This window comes from Corvus moneduloides, chromosome 2, assembly GCF_009650955.1.
Source record: "Corvus moneduloides isolate bCorMon1 chromosome 2, bCorMon1.pri, whole genome shotgun sequence".
Lineage (NCBI taxonomy): Eukaryota > Metazoa > Chordata > Aves > Passeriformes > Corvidae > Corvus > Corvus moneduloides.
The window spans coordinates 10,088,511-10,116,327 of NC_045477.1; the positions used below are offsets into that span (position 1 = coordinate 10,088,511).

At 38.4% G+C, this 27,817-nt stretch overlaps 1 protein-coding gene across 10 annotated transcripts in view; it reads right to left on the minus strand.

Moving 5' to 3' along the window:
* The window catches only part of ROBO2 (roundabout guidance receptor 2), a 1,045,807-nt gene that overhangs the window by 56,340 nt on the left and 961,650 nt on the right, over positions 1-27,817 (minus strand). For all 10 annotated transcript variants that reach the window (XM_032097063.1, XM_032097109.1, XM_032097086.1 and 7 more), the window contains 4 exons: positions 21,785-22,016; positions 15,977-16,101; positions 13,040-13,211; positions 7,250-7,432 (listed from right to left, as the gene is read on the minus strand). In XM_032097063.1, coding sequence (XP_031952954.1) covers positions 7,250-7,432; positions 13,040-13,211; positions 15,977-16,101; positions 21,785-22,016 — 712 coding nt within the window. The remainder of the gene's footprint in view (positions 1-7,249; positions 7,433-13,039; positions 13,212-15,976; positions 16,102-21,784; positions 22,017-27,817) is intronic.

Consider the following 27,817-nt stretch of genomic DNA (forward strand, 5'->3'; position numbering starts at 1 on the left):
ATTTGTCAAAGTGACAAGAAATAAGGAAAATGAGAAAAAAAGGCTTGTTCAGTAACAACTTTTATAAATAAAGTTTACAGATCTAAGGGAACTGCAGCAAAACATATTTTCTGAAAACTGCTTGGATTAATGCTCTTGTTTAGACTGTCATCCACGAGAAATTATTTTGAAGTAATTTGTTGCCACTCGTATAGCACATACAGGTATGTGAGATTCTAAAAGTGCACGTCCTACGGAGGAAAAAAACCCCAACAATATTTGCGGTCTACAAAATATTTCTATCCCTGTGTACCTTTATAAAACAAAGCTAATACAGAGGAGCTGGCTGGATTTCAGCAGTATTTGCCTGACACATTTTATTTTCTGTGTAGGCAGGTATGGAAAAACTCCCAGGCATGCTGTGAGAAAAGTATCAAGAAGACATGATATAGAGACCTCTTTGCTAGAGCCATAATTGCTGCAGATTTGCTGTGGCATAGGAGATTGCTGAGGAAAAAACAAGAATCACAGAATTTGCTCCTTTTTCTTCCATGTGTCCTGATGGTAGGAACTGTTGCCTTTTTTGTTTCTTTATTAATTTCCTGTGTTAACTAATCTTACGCCCTCCCAATATAAGCATCATCTTTAGAAGAAAGGTTGAGTTTGCAGTGACATTGTTTTTCCTAGGGAAGACTGAGTCTGGTTTATGTGATGTGCATGGAGCTAGGAAGGAAAACAAGTTTTTTCATTTACCCTTCACCCTGTATACCAATGTACACATGGTTATAATCTCAATGAGAAAATAAACAAGAAAGCATTTTACTTATTTAATTCTTGGTGTAAAAGGCTTTGGAATATCAACTAAAATTGATAAAATTCCTCTAGAAGTGTGGCCATGTCACCGGGATGCTACAAAACCCCCCCATATTCCTGATGCCACCCATAAATGGGCTACCTGAGGTTGGATAGAGAAGGTGCCTTTCTTTTAGCATCAATGTTGTGAAAGGCAAGACAGCTAACAACGGAAGATATGGTCAGGCTGCCAACACAAGCACTATGTTTATCATTCCTGCCATACATTTTGTCAGCATTTTTGCCTGCAGTTTGATTTCTGCAATTACAAAACAAGTCTAAACGCCTGAATAGGAGCATACTTAATGCAATGCAGGCTTGTAGATGTCACTGTAAAAATAAAACACACAGACAGCTGGCTTTATTCATCCTGTCTCCACTTCAAAAAGCAGCAGAGCAATTTCAAGGGGCAATGTAAGAGGAGGAAGGGAAGGATGCCCCTATCACTGACCCACCCATCTCCCTTGCTTTTTATCACCAAGGAAGCAAAAAAGCTCTTTCAGCAGTCTTTGCATCTGATACATGTTCTTAGAAAGGCTGAAGACCTGCAGGGATGAGATTGGTTTTCAAAAGAAGATGAAAAAGTAACCTCTGCATAGAGAGGTTTTGAAGGAATCCCCACTAGCTTATACTTCAAGGACTGCAAAAATGCAGAAATATAATTCAAAGTGCATTTTAACTGCATAAATATTTCAGGAAATTATATTGTATATATATGTATGAAAAACAGCATATGTTAAGGAGCTTTTCACATGCTTTTTATTAAATATATAAGGAGGTACCAAAACCATTTACTAATATTATCTGACAAGGTTAAACTTAATCTTCATGCCTGCTAGAACTGGAAAAATATGAATGTATAGTAAGCCGACATTCTGAGGCAAGGAAGCTTTAGAAAGCTTTAGAAAGCTTTCTGTACGCCTATCTCTAGTAGGCCACATTTTCCTAGTGCAAGTGAAAACTTTAATGTTGCCAGCCAAGTCTCATTCCTTTTACTGATAAGCTGTTCCTCAAATATGAATGTAGATTAATCCTCTTTAAATAAGCATTAACTCAGAGCAGATAATCAGCACATAAAAATTCCATCAAATCTTCTGTCTACCTTTGGATGATTCTGTCATATAGTTTATCCTCATTTAACAGTTTCGGGAGATGCACATAAAATGTGTAGTGTTCCATGATTCTCTATCTATTTTTAATTTGTTTTCTATTTACTGAGTTTCATAAAATCTTTAATCCCAAGGAGCACTAGTCGCTAAATAAGCTTACCTACTCATAAGTTAAAATACATATTTACTTTTTTTGCATGACTGATGGCCTAGACACTTGAAAACACCCGAATATTCTGGTGAGTGGGTACTGGCACAACAAGCTTGAGGGCAGAGGAAAGATAAGCAGATAAATGAAATTTCTTTTTTTTTTCCTACAAATGGATTCCATCCCTTTTCACAGAAACTTGAAAAAAGAATTGCAACCCCCAATATAAAATACACAAATTATGTTCTGTTGCTGTAATACAATATTGAAATAATCCATCTGTTATACAAGAAGTGGTCAGATATGTCTTTTGTGCCATGTGTCTTTGTATCACATAGAAGCCCACCTTGCATGTTTATTTCCAGGCAAACGGAGTAAAGGGTAACCATAAAAATACAACAAACAAACAAAAAAATCCCAGTGCAGCAGTACTTTAGCTTTCACACAAACTCACAAAAGTAAGACCAATCCATCCTTTATATTACAGGAGAGATGGCTGAAAAGGGGCAACAGTTGTGTTTAGTGTCTCTGTGCCAAATTTGGTTTTGCTGAGAGTATGTCACAGTCACAAAAATGCGTGGTCCTTGTACAGCTGCAGATGATGACACTACTGCTTACCAACAGTAACCTAACAAACGTATTAGCTGAATTTTATGTTTTGTAGCGCTGATATTACTGAGAACCAAGGCCTGGCGAGTCATGGTGGAAAGGGAAGTGGAAGAACAGTGATCTACAGAATTGTGGCTCAATAACTACTGGAGTCAGTTCAACTGAAAATAACAGAAGAGATTTGGCTATGATTATCAATGTCACTTTATTTGTGACCCCCTCAGCCATTGATCAGTGCTTATGAAAATGTTCACAAAGACAGAAAGCTAAAAGTATTTAACTCAATCAGTTATTCTTCCCTGACACAAATCGTTATGAACTGCCTGACATTTGCTGTTTGCTCTTCTCTCACATGTTAACAGTGGTTTAGTCACAAAGCAGAACTTGTACATCTTAGGAGCCTATTAATGGAATACAAACAACAAATGGTCCTAGTGAATGACCCATAATCTGAAAATGACCTGAAAGAACATTTTTAGCAAGTAATTATAAAACTGCAAGATTTGGACTTTTAAATGACTATTTTTAGTGTTCTAAATTCTACACATAGGCAAATACAGATGAAGAAAAATAAAACAAAAAATATTCACATCAGAAATAACGGGATTTTTTTCTGTGTGTGAAATAAAGTAAGTATATGACTGTTCCACTAATAGATTTGATTCTCTATCACACAGTTAAATCTGTACATTCTGCAACAGTCTGGAGGAAGAATTTAAAGCAGATGTCTGAACAAAAAGTGTGTGTCTTCTAAAACCTGAGTCTATTAGGATAAATTCATCTCTAGTAAAAATTCATTGACAGCTGTCTCTGAGGAGATTCTGAAAGCTACATACCACTGTCTAAATAATTGCATCTAAATCCAAAGTGTTTCTGAATCATAACTTTGAGGGAACAACATACAGTTGTGAGTGTCAAACCTCCACAAGCATAGGTATGTCTTTCTAAATGATATTATCAAGTGAAAATTCAAATATTAGAGAATTAACAAAGTTTCCTATGGAACTCTGGGTCTAAAGATAAGAAACATGCACTCTGTTCTGTCATAAGGAAAACCTTTTTTTAAATTAAAAAATGTTTTTTGGACTCGACTACTGGATGACTTAGGTTCTCAATTCCTCCAAAGGTTATTATAAGCCAGGAAACAGAATAGTTCTACAAAGTCCACAAGATGTCAAAACTGCTTCTAAAAAAGAATGTTTTTGGCAGTACCTCCGATATATCCCAGTTGCCCAGCACATGTGGATCAACAGCACTAAATCATGCTCAGACCCTGTGGCTCCAGCCCAACCCCGTGTCATGCCAGTGCGTGCTACAAACACAACGGTGAAAATGCACCACAGTTCAAGACAGCTGACAGTCATAGGCACCAAATGCAAAGATGTATCGTTTAATTTTGGAAAAAATCCTATGTTGTGTCTCAAAGAAAAGGCAGTTGAGTGTTTAGGGTGGGATGTGTTGTGCTATAGCTTACAGTAACCTGACCAAATCTGCCTGGAAGGTAGGGGAGCAATCCTGAGCCCCCAGAGCTTTTCCACAAGGACATTTCTCCCTCAGAATGTCTTGGGCTCCTGGGGCACACACCACCACCTTTGGTCATCTGCTCTTTCCTGCTAAGCTGAAGACCTGCTGTGGCTGAAGACAAGCAAGAGTCAGAGAGCAGCTACTGAGCATGAGGAGACAGCTCTGGTAAAGGCAACTGTGGGGCCAAACGATACCCCAAAAACTTGACAGGCTTCTGCTGGAAAATGCCAAGATTTATCAGCCTTTTACACTGTAACACTGAGGTACAATTAGTTTTGAGTTTCTAAATCTCGAGTTTAAGTATGAGAGCAGAAGCTAATTGTTTGTATTAATTATTACTATTAGTTGTATACTCTATTTTTCCTGGCTATCCATATATTGAATAAGCTGTTTGCAACCCGCTGTTTCAGCCACACTTCGTTTATGCTTCACATCTCTTTAATCATGCTTATGATAAAAGTCTACCATATGCTATCTTTGTTAGAGATAAGAAAAACAGGGTACCAGCTCTGAGCTGGGTAATAAGAAAAAACCCCAAATGTTTCAATTTCAAAAACCCTGTAAAGGCAATGAATGCATCAGTTAGTGACTAGATTGCTTGAAGGTCTGAACACCTCACAGTAAGGCAAACATCTACTAAATTAAGAGCTAAAGTAGAAGAAAGTTCCATTTCTCCTTTTGGATCTGCTAAACTGAGCAGTTTTAAAATCAAAATTCAGTTATATATGAATAATGCTTGTTTATGCTAAGTTGGTTCAAGCATCTGGTCCTGTAAATTACTTTCAAAACTGTATTTCAGAGAGTTAGATAAGTACGTATGCAGAATTATAGTGACAGAGACATTAATGGTGATAGATTTTACTTTTCCCTGGAATCAGAAGGAGAATTTATGCTACATTTTGATCACAGATAAGCAGCCAGAGTATTTCTCTTTGTACTTGGGTTTGGTTCTGCATATTTCACATGTTCATAAACACTTTGGTAGCTAATGCTTGCAATGATGTGTTGGTAAGAGACAGACTAATGGACAGTACCTGCAGGGGTGAAGGTGAAGGACTGAACTGCAAAACAAGAAAGCAAACACATTATGAGTTACACACCCTGACAAAAAGCGCTAATTGCAGGGCACAGGTTTCCTCTGGAAATCACTCAGTGGGGGTCGAATATCATAAGCAGGACATAACAGCTGAGCTTAAAGCACTGACCAGCCAGCAGCCAATGAGAAATGATGATTGGAAAGATGAGCAGTGAATTTTGACAGTCACGTTTGAAGACTCTCTGTGTGGACATGCTGTTCTCCAAGTTGTAAACATTAGGATGAACTTTGAAGCATGATCTGTTATCTACTTTCCTTGCTGAAAGCATACACAATTTCATGATGCAATCAATGTTCACGTCACACTTAGATGCAGCAAATGCCATGAGAAGGAATGAGTTGCACGAGACGCTGTTTATAATTACTTACAGGTATGCCCTTCAAGTAATAGAAGACTGCTCTCAATTCTCCCTCGCCTCAAAATGCCAACTCACACACAGGATTAATAATTCTCCTTTTTAAGAAAAATCTAATCTCAGCTTGTGTCCAAAGCTTTAGATAGGACTATTTCCTAAGATGAATAGCAGAGCAGCTGTCTCTAGGATAAGAAATCTTGGGATCTAGAATGATATTTCCTATAAGCATATGTGTAAGTGTGTGAGATATACATTAATTTCTCAACACTACTTCCACCTCTCGGAGAGTAAAAGTCACTGCTATTAAAGGAAAGAAAAAAAATCACCTTGGGACAAAGCACAGCCCATGAATGACAGAGGTCATGTGGTGACACAAAGTGAGGTTCCACAAAAACCAAGAAGATCCAAAAGCCACTGGTCTCTCCATTCTCTCTTTCCACTGCTCATCTGACATCTTCTTGTCCCTTTACTAAGCCAGTAGAAAACAAATCCAGCAGGAAGGACTGGAAACCAACATGGAATAGTTTCCTGCTGGTTTAGTGAGCCCAGTCAGGACCCTGAGGACTCTGACAATGGCTAAGCTGAACTGAGGACATTTTGGCTGTGACTGATTGTGGGTTTTCGGCAAGCTGTTGCTCAGCCATTTAGGGAACCCGAGTCCTTGGTCTCGCATTTGATAACTTGTAAATAGAAGGGCACTTGTGTAACTTCAGCATGATATAATGTCAACACTAAATATGTTGTGTCCTCAACTGAGCAGATGTTTTCTCTTTTTAAGTGTTAATAAGAACTACAAGAGAACCTACTGCAATATTTGAAGAATTGGGGTATTTTTTGTGTTAAATTAGGCTTCAGAGTAGACCATTTTATGACAGTTCACCTGACTTCCTAAAAATTCGTAAGAATCCTGAAAACAGAATAATCCACAAAACAAACAGGTTGGGGATAGATGAAAATATTTTCATCTGGCAAGTGTATTTAATTTTCCAAATGTAGTTTTCAAAACCTAATTTATAACTGGAGCAAACATTTAATGAAAGAGAACATTCCAAGATGTTCTACCTCCAAGACAAAGCTATTTATGGCTTCTGCCTTAGGTAACTTTTGATCACACTTCTCTGTTAATACATCATTCTTCTCTTCCAGCTACAGGTATGAAGTCACTGATTAAGTACCTTCATTTATTTGCCATGCACATGGCTCCAGAGACATGGAAATGCACAGGAATGAAGGAGAAGACAAATACTCTAACTTTCAATGATGCTGCACTGCAAACAGAGTACCTCCTCAGCAAGGGGAAAGAGGAACAGTTAATCCCCTTTTTTACTCTTTTAATGCTAGATGTGCTGGAGATGTAAAAATACTGCCTTATGATAATGATGAAATGTGGTACCGAGCAATGCATTTAAAGCTTCTCATACACCAGCAATTTCACAGCATACATTTAAAACAAGCATACAGAAGTCACCCAGGACACTTTTGCCGTAAGTTCAATGTGGGTTTTAGGTAAGTTTAGTAGCCCCTGTTCCTTTCATGATAGCACCTGGTGAGATGGTAATAAAGTCACTGCTCTTACCAGCATAATTGCTGAGCCCCTTCCTCTTCTTTCTTCGCCAGTACAGCCAGATGCTGAAACCCATGAGAATGACCCAACATGCACCACCAATGCCAGCTATAAAGGCAGGCTGCTTGACCACATCAGTGATTTGCTCAGTTATGCTGTTGTTATTTTCGGTGATGACAACTTCATTGCGACCTCCTGCACGAGAGAAATTGAACAGAATACGGTAATTCCGGATTCTGTAACACACAGATGAACCACTACTACAAATTAAAATTTAAAAAAAAACCATAATGGGTCTCAAAAGAATTACCCACAGTAGAAGAACTTTAAGAAGTAGAAATGCACACCAGTGTTTCTAGAGAGTAAATCTATAGCCATTTTGCAGATATATATTTGCAAAGATAGACCTATAGCACACTCCCAAGTAATCTAACAGATGCCAATCCAGAGCTTTTTTTTAACAATATACATATTTGGCAGTTTGTTTTTCCATAATTATACACAGAATACAATAATGAGAAAATGAATTACAGGAAACTAATAAAAAAATAAATCGAGTAATCAATAAATAGCTTTTTCCAAATGAGTAATCCAAAACCAAAATATGTTACAACATCAGAAGGCCAAAAATTCTTACTTAACCCATTTGTTTTCCTTGAATACTGGTTTCCAAATTCAAAATAAACAAAAAAATAAATGCACTTTCCACTGGGGCAAAGATGCATTTTCCAGCAATTATTTCAAGGGGAAAATGGTTCATACAACTTCTAAGTGTACCATCTTTGACACAAAGCATAAAATTGCAGTTAACTGTAAGCACTGAACAATCACAGCAACAGATGCTATTTTTTTTCACCTAGAATATGCATGACATTCTTAACATCAACCTGCAAGGAATAATTATTACTTGGAATACCAATTAAAGTGACATGCATCAAAGAATCACTATATAGGATCTTAGATTGTATATTACAGTAGAAAACTGTAAATTCCAGTAGATGCTCCCATTGGTTTTCTGCCCCTCTTTCTGTAAAAGGGAACTCTTCTAAAAGAAAAAGCTTGGCGTTTGGCTTGAAAACCAATGCTCAGAAAAATCTGAATGGAAATCCAGGAAATGCTAAGGATATAGTTCTATATCCTATATAGGGCCAGCACTTTCAAATTGTCAAAAATAGTTTAGTTTTTAAATTAGGAAATGCAGGACATATTTTTCTAAAAAAACCCCAAAATTTGATTCTATGTATACTTTATATAAACTGCCCAAATCTGCAGTTTTGAAATTTGTGAAAGATCATCCATCATTTCTGGTAAAAGCATTTATATAGCTCAATCCTTGAAATGTTTAGGCAATATTACCAGATGCCTGTATGCACGCTGAAGAGCTGCAAGAGTAGCTACTCTACTGAGACAAAGAAGATGCAAACACTATGATTCTCAATTATGAGACTCTATCACACACATAAAAGTAGTTGAACATTGCAATAAAACACTGAAATGGTTGCCTAGAGGAAATTATTAAAAGTACTGTATCATTATGCTGTGCTGTGAAAATGGACTTATTCCTTTTCTATAATTCAGTAATGGTTAGATTTACTCCTTCCAAAAGAGCAGCTCGCTGGCTTCAGCCTAAAGCCAGCACTCAGGGTCTCTGGCTAAAGCAGAGCCAAAAGCCTGACACTTCCAGTGCTGTTTCCACGGACACCTTTTTGCAGGTGACCCCGAGTTCACACCAGACATGTTTTGTAAAAGGGGATCCTGTGCAGAATGTCCCTCTGGGACTGGCTCTGCCCAGCACCGCCCCTGCCAGGGTGCAGCTTGAGGCCCTCAGTGGTGTTCAGATCCAGGCTGGGTTAATCGGGAAGAAATGCAGTGCCATTGCTATCACGCTGCTGATGACTCCGGTGAGTTTGTTAGGCTTCCTCTCTTTCAGCACCACGTCAATATTTAGTACTGCTGACTGTCTGCTTTTGCAATCAGACTGTGGAAGCTGTGCTAGAGCTTGGCTTGCTTTCAGTCGTTCTGGGCAAGAAACAAAAACCAGGCTTCCAACAAGCAGAACATGTTCCACAGAAAGATGCTGCCAGACTATGCCTGCTAATGTACAAAAAGGCACTACACCAGTACTGGTGTCAGTCTATACTGGCCATGCTGGGAAGCTTCACTAGCATCAGGTTTGGGGAGCTGCAGCTGTCCTTTCCCATACTTGCATCTTTTGTCTTGCCACTGTCAAAGGCCCAATGGTTTCCAGGCCTGATGCAGTATGTGAGAATGAAACTGAGCGAGCAGCTGTGGCAAGAAAAGAAAGGAGGCAGCAGTGGCTGCTTTATCTGATTTTCCATGGCTTTTTCTGCCCATGGAACCAATCCATAGGTGCACCCCAGTGCTGAAAGAAGAAGTGCTGACAGTAAAACTAATAGAAAGGGGCTCTCTATGGCATGCTCTTCCAGACACAAAATCGATTTTCTAGTAGAAATCAGCATAGGAGTTGGAGTTGCTCTAATTACCATTAACTTGCAGTTAATTTCTGTGCCCTTTGGAGGAGAGGCCAAAGCAGTGAGACAGTGAGGAAACAGGTAGTGTTGGCACTGCTTCAGACACAGCCGTGCTACCAAAGAGAAGAGCAGGCAGGGAAGTACTCTGGAGACACCAGCTTTGGGAGTGGATGCTCCTCGATTCAAGAATGAGTTCTTCTCACAGAAGCCTCCAAAAACATCTGGTGATCCTGTCTTCTCTTAAGAGCAGAAAACAGTCTTTTGAAAACAGAGGATGTGGGAACAAACTGCAAAGAACCTGGGGAGAGGTTTCAGTGGGCTGTATGCTCTGCCTCTCTTCTAGCGGAAGATACATTTTGTCTCCAAAGTAACGTCTAAAGTTTGCAGTCTGGCTGTTTGCTCTTACCCTTCTGTGCCTAGCAATTACAACTGCAAAACTAATAATTCATTTAAATGTCAAAATAACATATGCTTTGTGGATTTGATGATGGAAAAATAAATGGAGACAGATGAATGTTATCCACTGACTTTTGATAAAATTAATATAATTGTTGGGGGTTGGGGAAACAAACAGCATTACTCTTGTACTTCTTAATATAATATTTAAGCAGAAGTAATAAATATGTCATCCAAGGTAGCAGTGTACTATTTCATATACTGCAGGTGGTTCTGTAACAATGCTGTCAGTTCAACTAATTAGAACATAGACAAGGGAAGTGTGCGACCTGTAACGCTCCATTGTTCCTGAAGACAAAAACATAATGAAATATAATGTCTTCCTCTCATTGGAGAGTAATGAAGAACAAAACTAATTTGTCGGACCAAAAATTAATTAGACACATCAGATTCGATTGTACCTATTACTGTGAAAGTTTGCAGCTGTTCCTCATATTATTATGCCAATGATGGAATGTAAGAGGGAGCAGGCCAACTGATGAAGAGAAATAATAGCTATAGCATTAACCAGCATTTCCCTTATCTCCAATTTTATTTCTAGTTTTCCAAGGGAATGTGTTTCAGCGTGTCATTAGTGATCATAAAAGTTTTATTCTTGATTCTCTTTGAGTCTTCCATAAAATTTTTCAACATCCTGCTTGAAGTATGGGCACAAGATTCCTGTAACAGTGAGACAATTTCTAAATAAAGGAATAATATACTTTGTACTGCTCCCTATTTTCCTGTTTTTACTTTGTGGATTGTCACAGGTCTGTTATCTAAAATTATTCCGGGAGGCCAGTAGCTGATTATCCACCATGAAAACCAGTTATTTTCAGAAAAAAACCCAAACCAACTTTTTAGAAGAATGAATCCTGTATTTAAAAATAACATCTTTCTTTTTATATACTGTACTCTGTATTTCGTGACTATTAAGGTTTTACCGCTTAGAAATACAGCTTAGCTCTTCTGCACCACTGACCTGTTCTCTCCATAATTCAGCATTTCTGGAGTTTGCAAGTTGTTAAATTGTATAGCTAAGCACCAGACCATATAGAACTCTATTATAATATAGTAACTCAATAATGTTTTCCCATTCATTATGATGTTTTGAGGTTTATTCATTAGCTCATTTTAAATCCATGCAAGTAGTTTCTTTTTAAACTTACTTAAAACAATAATTTTCATATTTTGTGATTTTGATTCCTATTCAAACATTGAAATGGTACCAACTCAAGTTTTCCAGAAATGCTATCACTTAAACACTGTTGCATTTATCAAGCAAATTTATAGTCTGAGAAGTAACTGCCAGCAATTCATAATCAATAGCAAAATAGGACCTAAACAAAAGACTACATGTATGTAATTAACATATCCAGCTTCAGGCTCCAAAAAAGGAAACAGAAATGAGAACAGAAACATAACCCAAACAGAAACTACTCTCCTTTACTTTTCATGCAAAGGACTCTCAAATGTGCAAAGATGTCAGCAGATGAACTTGTTGAAGCAGACACGTTGGGATCATTTAAGGAACAACTAAGTACCACTAAGAACTCTGGGAACCATCCAGCAAAGACCTTTGGTGCAAGTATAACTCACAACACATTAAGTGACACAAGGCTACCCATGTACTTAAAATGCAACACACTTACTTTGCTTTGCTGGACTAAGTGCAGTGTATTTTGTGCCTACTTAGATGGACCCCTTAGTGAAATAAGGAAAAGAGGCCCAGGGTTTCTTGCATTTTTGGAAATCAATTTCTTGCTTTTACTTCTAGAATTTTTTTTCACCTCTTTTCTATGTCTGTTTTGTGGCTGCCTTTTCCAAAGCAAGTGCTACCCTCACTTCCACTCTTGTATTTCTGTCTCCAGTGAGACTTCAAAGCTGAAGTATCCTAGCTTCTGTTTTGATGAATGGGGGAACCTGAATGGGGGAACCTGAGTATTTAAGCAATGCTTATGGGATGGCCTTTTCTAAGGGTCTACATGTAATAGACTAGTCCATGTTTGGGACAGTGTATTGACAACATTTTCTAGAAAGAAAATATTTAATAACAACAGAAGTCCCACAAACAAACAAACAAACAAACAGAAGTCCATTTAAGCAATAACTCAATTAGACCATATGGATAAAGGCAACAAAATTCCTGTATTCTGCACTCAAAAGAGGTGCTGCTTTGCACGGTTCATTTCAGGTTTGCTAAACACAGTTACTTCTAGTCTTCCCTATTTTTCCTGCCTTTATATTTTATACTCAGGAAAAATTTTGGAAGAAACAAAACCTGTATTACCCTCAGGTCAGGAAATTAATTCTGTGTGGAAACCACTATTAACAAACAATTATTTCAAAGGCTGGGATGATAATGCTACCTTTGCTCTCTGGTCTAGAGACGACTTTTTCTTTGACAGAGGAGGCTTGCCAGCTTGGGATACCTGAGAAACACTGACTTTGGACATTCATCAAACAATGGTAAATAGTGCCTTAGGCACCAATGGAATGAGTAAGGCAATTACACAGTCATCTTAACAGAAGGAAAAGGGAGCCTGGGCTGTTTGTTCCACAAATCTGCCAACCTGCAGAAGTGGTAAATTAATTTAAAAAAACCCCAAAACTTTAAATCATTTTCACTACACAATCTGCATTTTCTCAAATGTCTTGGCAACATACTTCCCTTCGTTGTCTGTAAGAACTCTGCAGGAAGAGAAGACAAAACATCATCAGGCAGTGGGACATAAAAGCTAACTAACCAGCTCTAGTCAAATCTCGTCTTTTGCTCCACAGATTTTTATGCTTCCAGAAGTGATGTATGAAAACATTTCTGAGAGGAAATAAAAGAAACAGGCAAAACAAAACAACAGAACAGACAATCACTTACCAATTATTATGGGTTGTGGGTCACTTTTTACTCCTACACCTGCACTGGTGCTTGCAGCAACTTCCACGCGGTACTGGATACCTGGATATAGGCCACCTATTACTACAGACCGAATGGCTGCATCTACTGTTTTGTTGATATGAAATCGAGTCTCATTACCTAGGCACCAGATCTGGGACAAAAGTTTATGTGTTAAAAAAGATGAAATTCTTCACACTCACACAATTGCGCATAGATATGACATATCAAGGTATTTTATGGCAATCACTTATCTGGGAGCTCTTGACAATTTTAATGTCCAGGAATAGATTAAATTGGGATGATTTAGCACAGCAAGCTATCCCAGATTAGCCAGCTGCAAAGTCTGCTTGCAAATACCTCTCTGGACTCTGGCTTTCCACGGAGTGCAGATTCTGTGCTTACACTTCTTAGAAGCACAGACCAGATTATCCAAGTGGAAAAGAGGTGTTACACATTAATCAAGATCTTGTTCATCAAACCTTTTATTAAAAAAAACCCCGTATTTTTTCCTTCTAAACTTCCTGCTGAATAGCAAAAGGATACCAAATAATAAGCACAGGTTGAAACACTTCTTAAAGCACTAAAGAACAAACAATTTTCAAAATTCTTTTCAACTTCCTTACACAGCACCAGAGGGATATTTGAAATTTCTGAAATGGAGTAAGCACAGACTCACATTTACCACTGCCTTTGTGATTATTTACATTGTTTAGGAATCCAGATATCAGTCTGTCACTCAATTATTATCTGATTAAACAGGAAATCCACCCTATAATGACAACTGGCATTTGGTGATGGGAACAGTCCATGAGTTCAGAACGTTATGTCTCTCTCTTGCATTTTTTTATAGTCTTCTCCAAAGCGGTTTCAAAACTAACTTCTAGGCATGTTTCTTCAGTTAATGTTATCTGCAAATACAGCTTCTGTATTACTAAAGAAAGCATTTACTACCACTCAAGAAAATCAATGCATAAATATATCACACGTACACTTACATAAAAATAACAGCAGAAGAAAGCACTATTGGTGGAACCACTATCAGTGACCAACTAATGCCCCTAAGCAACAGCAATAATATCTTTACACTTACTTTTGACCCTGCTCAGTGTTTCATTACCCCTTATCTTTTTTTTCTGTGAAATGCTCGGAAAGACTTGAGCAAGAAAAAAAAATCTCTTGTTTTCCTAAACCCGAGGAAACCTTATTTGCCAGCCAGAATGCATTAGGATGAGAAACTATTGCATTCATTCCTTCACTCCTTGTCTGTCCTGGTCTTAGGTTACAGCAGCTATGAGACGCCCCTAATTAAAAGCATTTAATTCATGAATGAATTTACAGGCATTCTGATGCTTGAAGTGGAATTAACAGATCTACTCTCAATTTGTTAGAAAATGCACTGTGGAACTTCAGCAATTATTTTATACTCAAGGAAATATTAGACTCTCTGCAGCATGAACTGTAGCCAGCTCACTGCTGAGGCAGCCACCTAACCTAACACAGGAGGGCTGTAATAGGCAGTGACTCCAGCTGGTTTTATACACAGCCCAGGGGCCTGAGCACTCACCTGGAACATGGCTTTTATTAGCCATCAGCCAACTTTGTTTCATAGCTACATGTTTTGTGGTTTAGGAGGGTGCTTTACTCATTTGACTATAAGCCCTGGATGGTTTATATTGACTTATACTGGAGTCAGGATCAAGATTAATTAAGCCAAAGGATAATTATTAATTGATATGAAAATCAGATCAATAAAATACTGGGATTAATTAATCTTGATATTGACTAAAAGCAAAACAAAAGAAGTGCTATGCTAAACAGAAATATTGTGAGCATTTACTGCATCCCTCTGACCAAGAGAAAAGCTGGAAGAGGTTGAACCATTAGGTGATTTAGAAACCAAGCACTCTCTTCTTCATGCTGTGTTCCCACAAGACACAGCAGGGGGAAAAAAGGTATCATTTTGTGTGAAGTAAGTTGCAGCCACCACTTCCACCCTTTGTGGGACTGTGAAGAATGCTGCCCTGCTCCATTTCAATTGAACATTTCACACCTGGTGTATAAGGCCAGCCACAGCAAGGTTAATTTGCCAAACTGTGCTCCATCCTGTGACAATGCTGAACCTTGCCCAATCATCTTCTCCACTCGAATAACACAATGCATTTTTTTTTCATGTTGTGAAAATATACTTGTGGAAAAGTCATCTTAGTATGGAATTACAGACTACAACAACATTTAAATATGAGGAGTGGATACTTTGAGCCATCATAGCAACAAAGAGGAGGAAAATACAATCAATGCAAGCAACTCTCACGTTAACAAATTTTGTATATACCAGTTGTGTTCAACCTGCTTTTCAGAGCAAACAACCTGGCACTTTAAGTTGTGAAGCTTGACAGAGATAATACTTGGAAGAAGCCTTGTATTCTCCCAGAGCCACAGTACTTGACTTTGACCTTGAACTGTTAGGATTAGCATTTTTGCAGAGGAAATAGGAAGCAACTTTCCTGCCAGCTTTGCTGCCAGATTGAAGATACTCCAAGGGACTTCTCTGCCTGTCTTTAGAGTGCAGAAGCCCCTTAAAAAAACAACAACAACCCTCTTCTTCTTGTTCCACAGCAGGTAAAAGCTAGAAAGAGAAGAACTGTAAACTGGCTAGAAATTACAGCTCTCTTCCATATCATGCTCATGGTATTTTTGCTTTTCAATATAGCAGTAGTATTGCTTAAAATAATAATAATAATAATAATAATAATAATAATAATAAAAACCATAAGCAGCCAGTCCTCTTTCTCCATATAATTATATGGCAGCTGTAAATGCTGTCAGAATCTAAATCCCTAAATAGTGCTATTGTTCTGTAATTCAAGCAGGCTGTTTCCCTAAACACACAACCCTTCCATCAGACATCGTGTGTACCTTGTACTCCTGGATGACTCCATTTTGGTGATCTGGAGGGGGAGGATCCCAGGAGATGCTGATGCTCGTGCTGTTGTGGTTTCCAACTGTCAGGACAGTGACAGACTGAGGAGGGGCACTTGGAGCTACACCGAGGAGAGGGAGCAAACAGAAGCAAGGCATTAATCCACTTGCTAGAGCACGGATTTTGCTGAAGCAGTGCAAGAGCAAGCAGACAGTATAGAAAACTCACACTCCCTGCAGGCCTAGGGATGCACTTTTTGTCGGGCACTGACATTGAAAAATGCCCTTCTGAAGAGAAGCATAGGGCGGAATGACAATGTGGAATTTGTGGCAATGAAGAATCAATACAAATCACTCCTCATTTATTCGGCATTTTTTACGTTTGCACTGGAATTGTTCTCACGCTTGCCTTTGTTTTCCATAATATGCATGGACAACTATAGATATATCAATTAAGCCACATGTGCGGCTGCTTCACCAGGCCTGAAAACTGTTTTGGTTTTTCTATTTCTACATGATCTAATAATGATGTGAACAGCAAACATTTAATGATCTGTTTTTGTTTTCTATTTGCTCTCCAGGAAGACAATACCAGGTTTAAACACAGAACTTGCAACTCCAAACTGGAAAAGGGTTGAAATATTTATGGCTTTACATCAAATACCGGTGAATAGGGCAGGTGCTAAGTTAGGTCAGATATATACTTATGTCCTTTTTTTCCCCTAGGCAAATTGCTTTCTCTTCAGAGTCCAGTTCAACCATTCACAGCTGTTTGGCGGGCCACTGCACATCAAGGCCAATTCTACAATACAACTGCCTGCCAGCCCTGCTAGTTGTCTAGAAACATTTTTTTAATGGAAAAAAAACAAACAAAAATCCAGCATAGTTATTAGTGACCCGAGCTATGCTGGCAAAGCCCCTCTTGCAGCTACACCAGCAGCAGGGTGCTTCTCTTGGCTCAGGACACACTGCTTGGGAAGTGGTGCAGGAGCTCTGCTATGGAAAAGTCCCCTCTATGAGCATCTGCTATATCCATATAGGGCTCTCCCACCATGGGTGGGGCTGCCATGGCAGAGGACTGTCACTATGGCCCTGCTCAGTCACCTAAAACTTCTTGCAGCTCCCCCTCATCCTTCTCTTGCTCCCAGACAAGTGTTGAAACTCCACCACAATGGCAAGCTAGGCCACCAAGGTAGACTGTATTATATTAAGGTATAGTCCCTGGGGGGAAAAGCTGATTGATAGCAGCTGCTTGGAACTGGTCCTAGAATTTATTTATTCCATCTCTCCCAGTCCATCTACCCAGTCTTCAACAAAACTAATAGAAAGAGGCCCAGAAAATGTGAACTAATAAAGCAAGCATAGACTGATACCTCTCCAGGACAATTTCTCAGTTCACAGAAGCCTGTTGCTTAGACACCTTCTGTTCTAGGGAGGTGTCTTTGTGTTTAATAAATACTTACAGAATTTGTCTTCCCCGTATCTTTCATTGCTTTTAATCTGATCTTAAAACATTTCATATGAAATGTGAAAGCTGATTTTGAAAGCCTATGGTAGACATCATACCAGAACCTAAAATCACTCTCCTGCCCCAAATCTAGATAATAACCTGGGTTTGGGCATCTCACATCATGTGTCAAGGCTCCCTTACTCCAGCCCCCTGGTCAGAGTGACTCCTTCACTGCTAAACTTTATGGAAACAGTACTCTAGTCTTATCTTTAACATATTTCCCTGAGTCCATGCCCATCCTTGGACCATGCTTCTGAGAAAAGTCGAGAGCCCCTGGCATCTTTGTATTCAAGCCTGGCAGGTTTAACACAAATAAGCACAGCTACAGATATCAGAAGTGCTTGTCTCCTGAGTCAATTCAGATATTCCTATTGTTCTCCACGGCCTCTTTGAGACTGGCTGTGTTCCCACATCGGAAGCTCTTCAGCACTTGACCTGGCACAGGCTCATGGAGCCGAGCTCAAATCTTTACCCTGATAGCCCTGAAAAACTGGAGTACTCTGCTGCAAGAACCACACAACTTCAAACTAGGGTATCAGAGGTGAGGAGAAGGAACCATACAAGATTACAGCAGAAAAAAAATATTTTAGATGAAAAATGAAACACATATTACAGTCCTGGGAGGCTGCACATTTTGACAACTACATTTTCAGATGCTGGTTCAGCTGCAAAGCTAATAGTGCTTGGTAGAGTCCTTGTGACCTTGCCTGATCCAGAGAAACAGTGAACTGGAGGGAAGAAATGGAGCTGTATTGTGGACAGCTTGACTCTTAGCCAGCTCGAGTGAAGCATAGAAAGATGGCCTTGGGCTACTCCTTGCAATCGTGCAAAGCATAAAATTGGTGAAGGAAAGAGTTGCATTGTGTATTTTATAGCAAGTGAAATAATTTGCCACACAGTAAAAAAAAATAGCATTTTGAAAGTCTTCAAGTTATTCAATAACAACAAAACTGTGAATAAACGTATGTGTGTGATATTAATTAGAATATTTTATGTGAAAATAATAATCATAAAAATGGCAAAGCTTAACACTGTATAACTCATTTTTGGTTTTAAGTACAATGGAACAACTTGCTCAAACATATTTACTTTCATTACTGAAACAAAAAAGGCATTCAGAAATATAATGTCTTATATACACATACCTGGGGGAGCAGGGGAGTGTGAATGCAAAAGAAATTTAAAATGAATGCCATACTCTAAAATTTTAAAAAAACCCATGCTGTATTCATTTGTCTTTACATTTAAACTGCGTGAACATTCTAGTTAATATTCTACCAGCATGTATTGGTTTTGTGGGGGTTTTTGAGGACATATGAGAACTTTGAAGCAAAATTAAAATTGCAGCTGATGAATGCAGCTGTGAAAATATCATTTTAAGAGCTGCACTAAGGTGAGGAGAAACTGACAGAGAGCAGCTGATAAAAGCTAAGGAGACTTCCATTCCCGACTGTCATATTTTTCTGGTGACAAACAAGATGCAGGACAAGTAAAACTCCACAATGTTATTCCAAAGGAGATTTAAAACAGTGGATGCAATTTAAAAAAAAAAAAAAAAAAATCTGTCTCTAGAGAAAGTATGAAAGAAATAGTGAAAAATATAAAATAAAGTCTTTAATTCAGCTCCCATTGTAGGTGTGCACACATGTACGTATGTAACAGTTCAGCTTCTTCTCTCTGATAATATCACTCTGTGAGCTGGCACCGTATTATAAATTAAGCCACTCGTCTGACACTGCTGCAGTTATTAAATGGATCACACTGAAAAATAACATTTTTAAAACCATTTTCTCATTTCCCTTGCTGCTAGCTTGTGGGGAACACCTTGCCTGCTTCTTGACAGGTCAATTATTCCAGTGCTCAGCTTCTTCTTACAGATATGAAAGAACCCAAATCGCTGCTCATCTTTTCCAGAGGCAGCCAAACAGAATTCCATTTGTTACCTTCACAAGGCCAAAGAGGCTGGAGATGGATGGATACTGAACTGTGACAAATGTCTGATCTAGAGGAAAAGTCTAACTGCAGCAAAATTGATTTTTAGAGGTAGGACTCAGAAGTAACATTGCATGTAAAATCCAATCCAGCAGAAAGCTGCCTCTACCTTTTGGTCGTACTTTGCCTTTACCAGGGATATTTGCTTTGATGTCGCAAAAAACTTCCAACGCTGGTATCACTCTTCCAAATTATTTTCTAAAAATAGTATAGCTGACATTTTTTAAAAGTCAAGTCTAAAAAAAGCTCATTTTCGAAATGGAATCACAGGCAGCACAGCACCTTTAAATAGACTGCCATCTTTCTTCAGTGGAAGAGAAGCAAACCACTGTCATTAAACATTTAGTTGATGCTATTTTTGAAATACATCAACACCAATATAATTACAAAGATAATATGAAGAATTAAAGGAAATATCTGTAGGACTGCATCTATTGAATGTCTTAATTTTCTCATGGAAGTACCTAATTTTATCACCCAAGGAAGAGGAAGAATTTTTTACAGGAGCTTACATTTGTCTGGTGATAATATTACGGGTCCTATGCTGACTTTTTTTGAGAGATGACACTTGTAAACAGACTCCTTGAAGGTTATATTAATCTACCAAGCGGATTCTAGGCTATGAGTTAGACATTTCTGTAGGTATGAACATTTTTTTAAAATCTTCACTATGTGAAAAGCTATTCCACATGAACAAAGTGTCCTTTAAGGTAGGAAATTACCTGACAGGCTCTGCTGGGAGCTAAGGTTTATAAAAGAGAATGTCATTCCTCAAGTATCTTATAGAAATAGACAGGAAGTATAAGACCTTCTCTCTCTCTCTGAGTATTATTTACTTTGAGCAAGAGACAGCTCGATGAATTAAACAAACACCAAAATCAATTTAAATTGGACAAGAACAATATCTGCTAGTGAGAGGACAAAATCCTACATTTTAACTCCAGAAAAGGAATTTCACCTGTAGAAAGATTTTTAAAATTTCCTTTTTTATAAATAAGAAAGCTTTGTTCAGACTGCTGCAAACATATTCTTCACTAACTGATTTAGGCTTACTGGTTTAAACAAAGAACTGGGAACCATAAAATCCCAAATTCCAAATCAGACTTGAACAATGTCTTCCTGCACACTCTTCTCCATGTTGCAGGACACTGAATTTCCTCATCTATAAAGTGCAAAGTGCAACCAAGTTATCTCCAGTTTTACTTACATGTTGGGTAATAATCACAACAAATCAAAGAGAAAAGTGAGTCATAAGCAAGTCTGTTCTAGAATTAAAGAGTACTTGGCAATCAGCACTAAATTAAACCTCAGGAGACTACTGTAAATGATTAAGATGCACTTTCAATAGGAAGGAAAGAGTGCCCTCAAAACCCATTGAAACCATACTAACATTTTAAAACTTCACCAGTATTGCTTTCTCTTCTTCTTCTTCAAAAAAAAAAAATTAAAAAATCAGTGACACAGAGAGAAGATGAACCCTCGCTGTTAGGACCATCCTACTTTTACGGGAGAGATTCTCCAGGCAAAGACTGCATTACATAGGTAGAAAGGTAGGTTTCTAACAGCAAATGATTAAAATTACTTACATCTCATCTCACTGCCTTTACTTTTCAACAAAATCCAGCAGTCCTGAAGTGCATATTCTTCAGCACAACTACATACAAGGCTACACGCTTTAGATATAAAAGCTTAACTTCTTCAGTAGTGCAAACTGAATCCTGTTTCAGAGAGGCTTGAAAGGTGCTCAGGGAAATCCTCTGCAGGAATGAACAGGGCAGTTTCATGAACACTGTGCTAACAGAACCTGTGAAGTGGTGTGCCCTTGAGACTGGAGTTTCTCCAACTGGTTAAATACGTGTCCTTCACTACTCCTCATTTCCCAACCAACTGTTCATCTACATTATTACCCATTCAGAAAGATGTGCTGAGTATCAAACACTCCTCTGCGAGAGCTTGCATTTATTTTATTTTCAAAGTGCAGACCGAAGTCTTTTATTGCAGCAGCGGTGGTTACAAAAGAAGGGCTGCAGTGCACACTTTTTGGAAGACCAAAAGCCACCTGTACCTTAGAAGGATGTATCAGCTACAAGAATGTAAGACCAGTACAGTGCTTTCTCAGGGGTATTTACAGAACAAAGCTCAATATTAAATTTTAATGTCACCTTGGTATGTAACAAACAGAAATCATCTGGAGGAAATCGAGACGAAGACATGCACACACAGAATAACCAAAATGGCCACTCTTAGTTTCACTTCCAGTGCCAGGTATGAAAGCCCATTGCTTTTCTGCCCCTTTTACTAACCTTCCTCTGTGGTACGAGCAGTCTTTGATTCACTGTCCATTCCTTGGAATTCGTTGAAATAAGGGCGAACCTTAATTTCGTAAGTGACGCCCTTTTTCAAGCTGACGAGGACGGCACTGCGCTCAGTTGGGACTTTGACCTCCAGGTTCTGCCACACAGCTGGAGCAGGCAGCCCAGATGTTTGGCGATACAGGACTCGGTAGCCCTGGATAAACTGGGACTGGCGGTCAACCTAGAAATGACATTAAATAATGCATCAATAAACATATTAAAGTAAACCAAAAAAAAAGCTGTGTAAAAAAGAAAGCAAAACGTTTGTCTAGAATAATTTTGCCCTCATCAAAAAGAGAAAATTAACAGTTAAGATGTTGAATTTAATAATCAAACTGCCTTCTTGTAAGTCACTGTTGATTGTCTATAAAGAACATTTGTCTCATGTTACTTGTTATAGAATATTTCTTTCTGTTTTGTTTTCTCCAGCTCTATGTATCATGAAAAATACCACCTTAAATCATAAAGCAAGGCCCCACCCCTGAAATAAATCATGAAAAGAAAACTTTGGCATAAGGCTTGCAGCATGTAAACTTACTAAGCACATCTTGGCTACTGATGTGCTGAAATAGGAGAAGAAAAGAAAAACAAAGTCTTTTCAGAAAAGGACAAATCTTTGAAGATACCCTATATGCTTACAATTAGTCCATTACTTGGCTCACAGCTCATGAGATGCACAGCAAAGTAAAATAAACATAAGACAGATGCAGAGAAAACAACTTCCAAAGACATGTGCTGTTTCTTGTATTCACAGCCTGAGCAGTCCCTTTGCATCCTGGGGTTGTGATGCTCTCAGGCCATCAGATGGAGATGGAATGTTGGTTTTCGTTTATATTTTATTTGTTGCTAGGCAAGCAGAATTCAAGATTGGACCACGGAAGTTTAACAATTTTATCCTATAAATAGGATATTTATTTGAAGAAAAGCTTTAGATGTCTTTCATCTTGGAGAGGTTGCATGCATTTATTTATCTTCCAAAAAAAACCCCAAAAAACCAAGGCATTATGATTCTTGCACAAATTTTTGCTGGAAAAAACCACCAAAAAACCAAAACCAATTTGATTGCTAAAAGTAAACCAAACCCAGCTGCTTCTGTAGCCACCAAATAAAGAGGAAAGAAAGTGCAGCTGGCTGTTTGGTAAATCTGTGTTACAACTAAGATTCAACAAGTAGGATATTTCTTACGTTCTTGTCAATTTGCCTGCTCAAAGATATTCCAGAATTAGGGAAACATTTGTTTGACTTCTCTTAAGAACACATTAATTTAAGGCTGAAAACACAAACCACACTCTATTACACTCCTCCTAAAATCTTGTTACAGTTTGTTGAGGCATTCAGAGGGGACACAGATTCTTAGACATTAAAAAGCAAGGCAAGCAAGAAGAAAGGTTTATTTATGAAAGCAAGGCAGAAATGTCTTTCATCAAAACTGTCACTGTTAAAAATCTTGCAACATATGTTACAACAACATTAAGCTTGCATTTTATAAACTTCGCTGCATTCGCTTTAAGTGAATTTATGCACTGAAAGAGGGATATAACTCACAATAATAGCTTGTTAATACTGAAAGAATCAAGCTGTGTTTTTAAGAAGAACATTAAGCAGCTGTTTCCAGATGAAGGGAGTCTGTAAATCAGAGCAAATTTTTTTTATCCATGTTTGACTTTGATTAACTAAATGTTTTATGGACATAAAGACTTTATGAACCTCATGTTTACTACAAAATTCAGCAAAAATAATGCTTTCATCCACTTTTTAATACAGGTTTCTAACCTAAATTACAATATAAGGTTATGATGTTTAATAATCAAACACTGAGTTTGATTCTTGCCTTACTTCTGAGTTAGAAGCTACATTGAAAGACAGCATAACTTTGTTAGAACTTTCCATTTTGTCTTTGCTCTGTGGTTAAGCTCTACTGACTGCTGCCTAGTGGAGAAAACTGAAAATTCAGAATTGACTCAACTGAACAGGAGCACTGTTGGAAAGTGTTTTGTATGGAAAGTGTTTTGTACAGCATGGCACAAACACAAATGCATCCCCCAAACCCACAGAGAAGAGCTGGACCCCTACAGAATACCCACAGAATACCAATTTCCAGTCCATCATACTTTTGTATCTACTTCCACAGTGGTAATACACAAATGGTCCGTACACATCTTTTCCTCCTAGACTTCTAAGTCACTAAGCTGAAAGATTAAACAACAGAAGGAATATGAAAGCAGAATGAAGTAGTACCACAAGGCTGTCACATTTATCGGTGCTATAAACTAGCTGGATTTGGGGCTCGCTTGAGTTTCACAGCGCTTTCAATGTGTAGCTTGATTACAGCAGGGCAGAGTGATCTACCCAAATATCACATTATTGACAGTGATTCCATCATTCAGGGCCTGGGAGGGTACTGACAAAAGAAAATATTATGCATTTTTAATGTTTTCTATTAACATCTAGTCACATTCAGCATCAAGGAGAGGATACAAGGCTATCTCTCATGCCCAATTAAAGCTAGTCTGAATCAACAGGGCCTTCTGTAAAGTCAAAATGTTGGGAAACTGCTCAGTGGGCACTTTACTTACTGAGAATGGTGGATTTTTTTGTTTTATTCAGAGTTCTCAAATTAATAAAAAATTACTCTTGGATAATTACATGGGTTAACCAGAAATATTTGTGAGGGGTAGGACAGGTATATTTCACATATAGATACACACACACGTGCATACATATGTGTGTATGTCTATATGCACTTGTACACATGGCTATATATAATACAAAGTGACTGTGACTTTGCAATTTTCTCCACTTCTGTGGTAATGATGTGTCATGCCAAGAGGAGACTGCTAAAAATACCCTTATATGCTCAGCATTAAAGAAATTAATTCACCTATGCAGCTCTTAGGTTTGGCACACATTCACACATAGGCAAGAGTTGCAGAAACATGCACTGTGACTTGATAAAAGAATACAGAACGTAAATGGTTGCCACTTCCTCGCACAAATTACTCAGTTTTTTACTCATTATTTCAGCAATTGCAGGAACTCTCTGTGCTGAATACTGGGATCAGAGAATATTTCCAGTCGGTGATATCAACTCAAAAGATCTGCAACAGCTGTTGATCTAAAGACACACTTTCTCCCTCAAAGGAGAGATGGCAGAAAATGCAGATGCTCCTTTAAAAGGCAGGAGAAAGCAGTTCCTGGGTAGGTGCAGTTCAGCACTGACCTAACGTGATCTACAAGCAGAATTGGTTCTGGGTGCTCCTTCTCACCCCCTTTCATGATGAGTCCATAGTGCAGGAGGCATCTGCAAAACCATTTCTGCAGAACAGGAAACTAATTTTCCCTGCACGTTCAAACCTGCACATGCCACAGCTGAGCACGAGACAGGTTCATTGGCTATTAGGTTGTCAAAATGATGGCAAGAAACTCATAATGCAGCTTAGGCTGCAGATATAAGCTCCTTTCAGGCAAACCTGCTAATCTGCACCCTAAAGACATTTTGCAATATGCTCTGTAGCATGTAAATGTCAATCCCAAAATATCCTAAGAAATCCTCTGCTCCCACAGCAATACCCACAGCAATTCTCCAGCTGGGCAGAGTAGCTCACAGGCTGTGCTGAACTCCCTGGCATGGACTCACAGGAGTCTCTGGAAATTGGAACTGCACTAGCATTTATGGATCCTACAGGAACAAGGCAAATGGGGACAATACTCTGGAAGACTGTCTAAAGGACTTGACTCTTGAAGCTTCCAGTGAACTACATTCATTTAAGATCTACATCAAATTAAAGAAAAGAGGTAAATAAATTATCCTTCTGCCTGGTAACCTCCTAGAAGGCAGTCAGGACTTCAAAGGAGCAATTATTTCGCCATGTTGAAGAACTGATTTTTATTCCTCTTTGTGCCACAGGGCACCTTTATAATGTTGGGGACATCTCATATTTGGTCACTAATGAAACTTTCAGTTTAATGCCCACTGAGGCTAGAAGTTCTGACCCATAGCTGAGGTCAGAAATAAAAGCTCTTGGAGTAAAGAATACACTCTTGCAATGTGAAATGTTTTAATAAAAGTAAAAATAAATCATGTCCCAGGCTTAAAATTAGCCATTTGATAACAGTGGGTATATCTGACTCCACAAGTCTCATCAGCAATAACTATCTCCGCACCTCACCTCTCTATGTGTAAAGTTAGGATAATGACATTTTTATCATTGTGATGTTAAATTCAGTATTATTTGTGAAGCACACAAATGTTACATGGTTGAGAGCATGACAGATAAGCAAGCATGTGAGACAAAATAATAATTTTTTATTCAATGCAAGGTTTCAATGGTATGAATTTAATAAGACCCGGCACCACACAGAGAATAAAGAAGATAAAAAGAAATGTTTAATAGCTCCATGAAGAAGAGATCCTCTATGTGACCAGATAATTACAGCTATATTTTAATATCCATACACAAAGAGGAATAAATTTAAGCAGCAATGAAAACCTAATTTTGACATGCCTCTTCCTATTTTTTAGCACTGACTTTGTAAGCCTGACCTTCTTTTCAAAATATGAACGCATTTTAAAATTGCAACACAGCCACAGGCAACTATTTCTGAAAATTTAAACTCAAACTTGAAAAAAATAAAGAGAAAGCAAAACCAAAACAATCTCATAAAGGAGGGAGAAAATGGTGTTAACTTGCTGTGTGTCAGGATGCTAGAAACTCAGCAACCGAGGACATTCCTTGGCATTCACCCTTTGAACTGCATAAAGCCAGCACAAAGAGTCTTATGACTCTCGTGGCACTTCTGTCCTTTTATATGATAGCTACACTATCTATCCATTTTACAGTAATAGTGTGGACTTTATTCTCTGGATAGAGTGGGTTTTTTCCTAGAGACTATGGGTAATTAATTGGTTTTGTTCTGGTTGCTGGATAGTTTCTAATTAGCTGCTTCAGAGATCTTTCTTTGTGTCTTTCTTCCCTTGGGCAATTCCAAAATGCCTCTACAGAGGCCTGTGTGCTTGTCAGGTGGCATAGGGTCACCGCTTTGAGGGATCTTTCCAATAAGCTGGTATCCACAGCATTTCCAACAATTTGCCTTTACCTTACCATTTCTTCACTCATTGCTTGTTCAGTAGGGGCACCAAGAAACTCTTTTAGAGGAATATATGTATCACATACATATACACACACACACACACAAATACATAAACATATATATTTAATTACAATAGAATGACATTGGTTATATGACATAAAACTGAATTCTGTTTATGTTGGAGCTTCCTTTTACAGTATATGTTAAAGCCTATGAATCTGTCTTTCTGATAGCTGTCACACCTAAGAAAGGACTTGAAGTAGCACCACATGGTTGTGATATAGGTTTACGATTACTCTCTGCTAACATCCAAAGTTTCTGAACTACTGATCCATCTTCTTGGGCAAAAGGGCTTGCTACAAAGGTTAGTCAGCCTGTCCTGGAGGTATTGTAGCTGAAACATGCCTCATTTTAGGAAAGTTAGCCTGCATGTTGACATCATCGATGGCAAAATGCAGTGACACATAATCTAAATAATCTTCCACGAAATACAAATTTGTGGGTTTCTCTATTTATTCCAATCTTTACCCTGACCGCAGAAATCTGTCAGAACATGGACGGTGCATAAGCCCCTATAAATATGGCTGAGTTGTGCAAAAACAACAGTAATCCTTATAATACACCATCTATCTCCACACTTCTTATCTCCTCTTGTGTAATCCCCTGCACACATTAAGCTCTTAGCAGTACGACGTGTAGAAGAAAAACCCTGAGCATTGTGAATGCCCCCTTAGCAGAATTCATCCTACAGAATACAACTGTTTTGGTGCTGTGCAGGGCAGTTTTTCTCTCACTCTTCTACTCACGGCTGTCCTTCCTCTGGGCTGATACCCCAAGAGCAAAGCACTCTCTTCTGGTGTGCAGTGCCCTGAGAATTCTCTTCTACTCTTA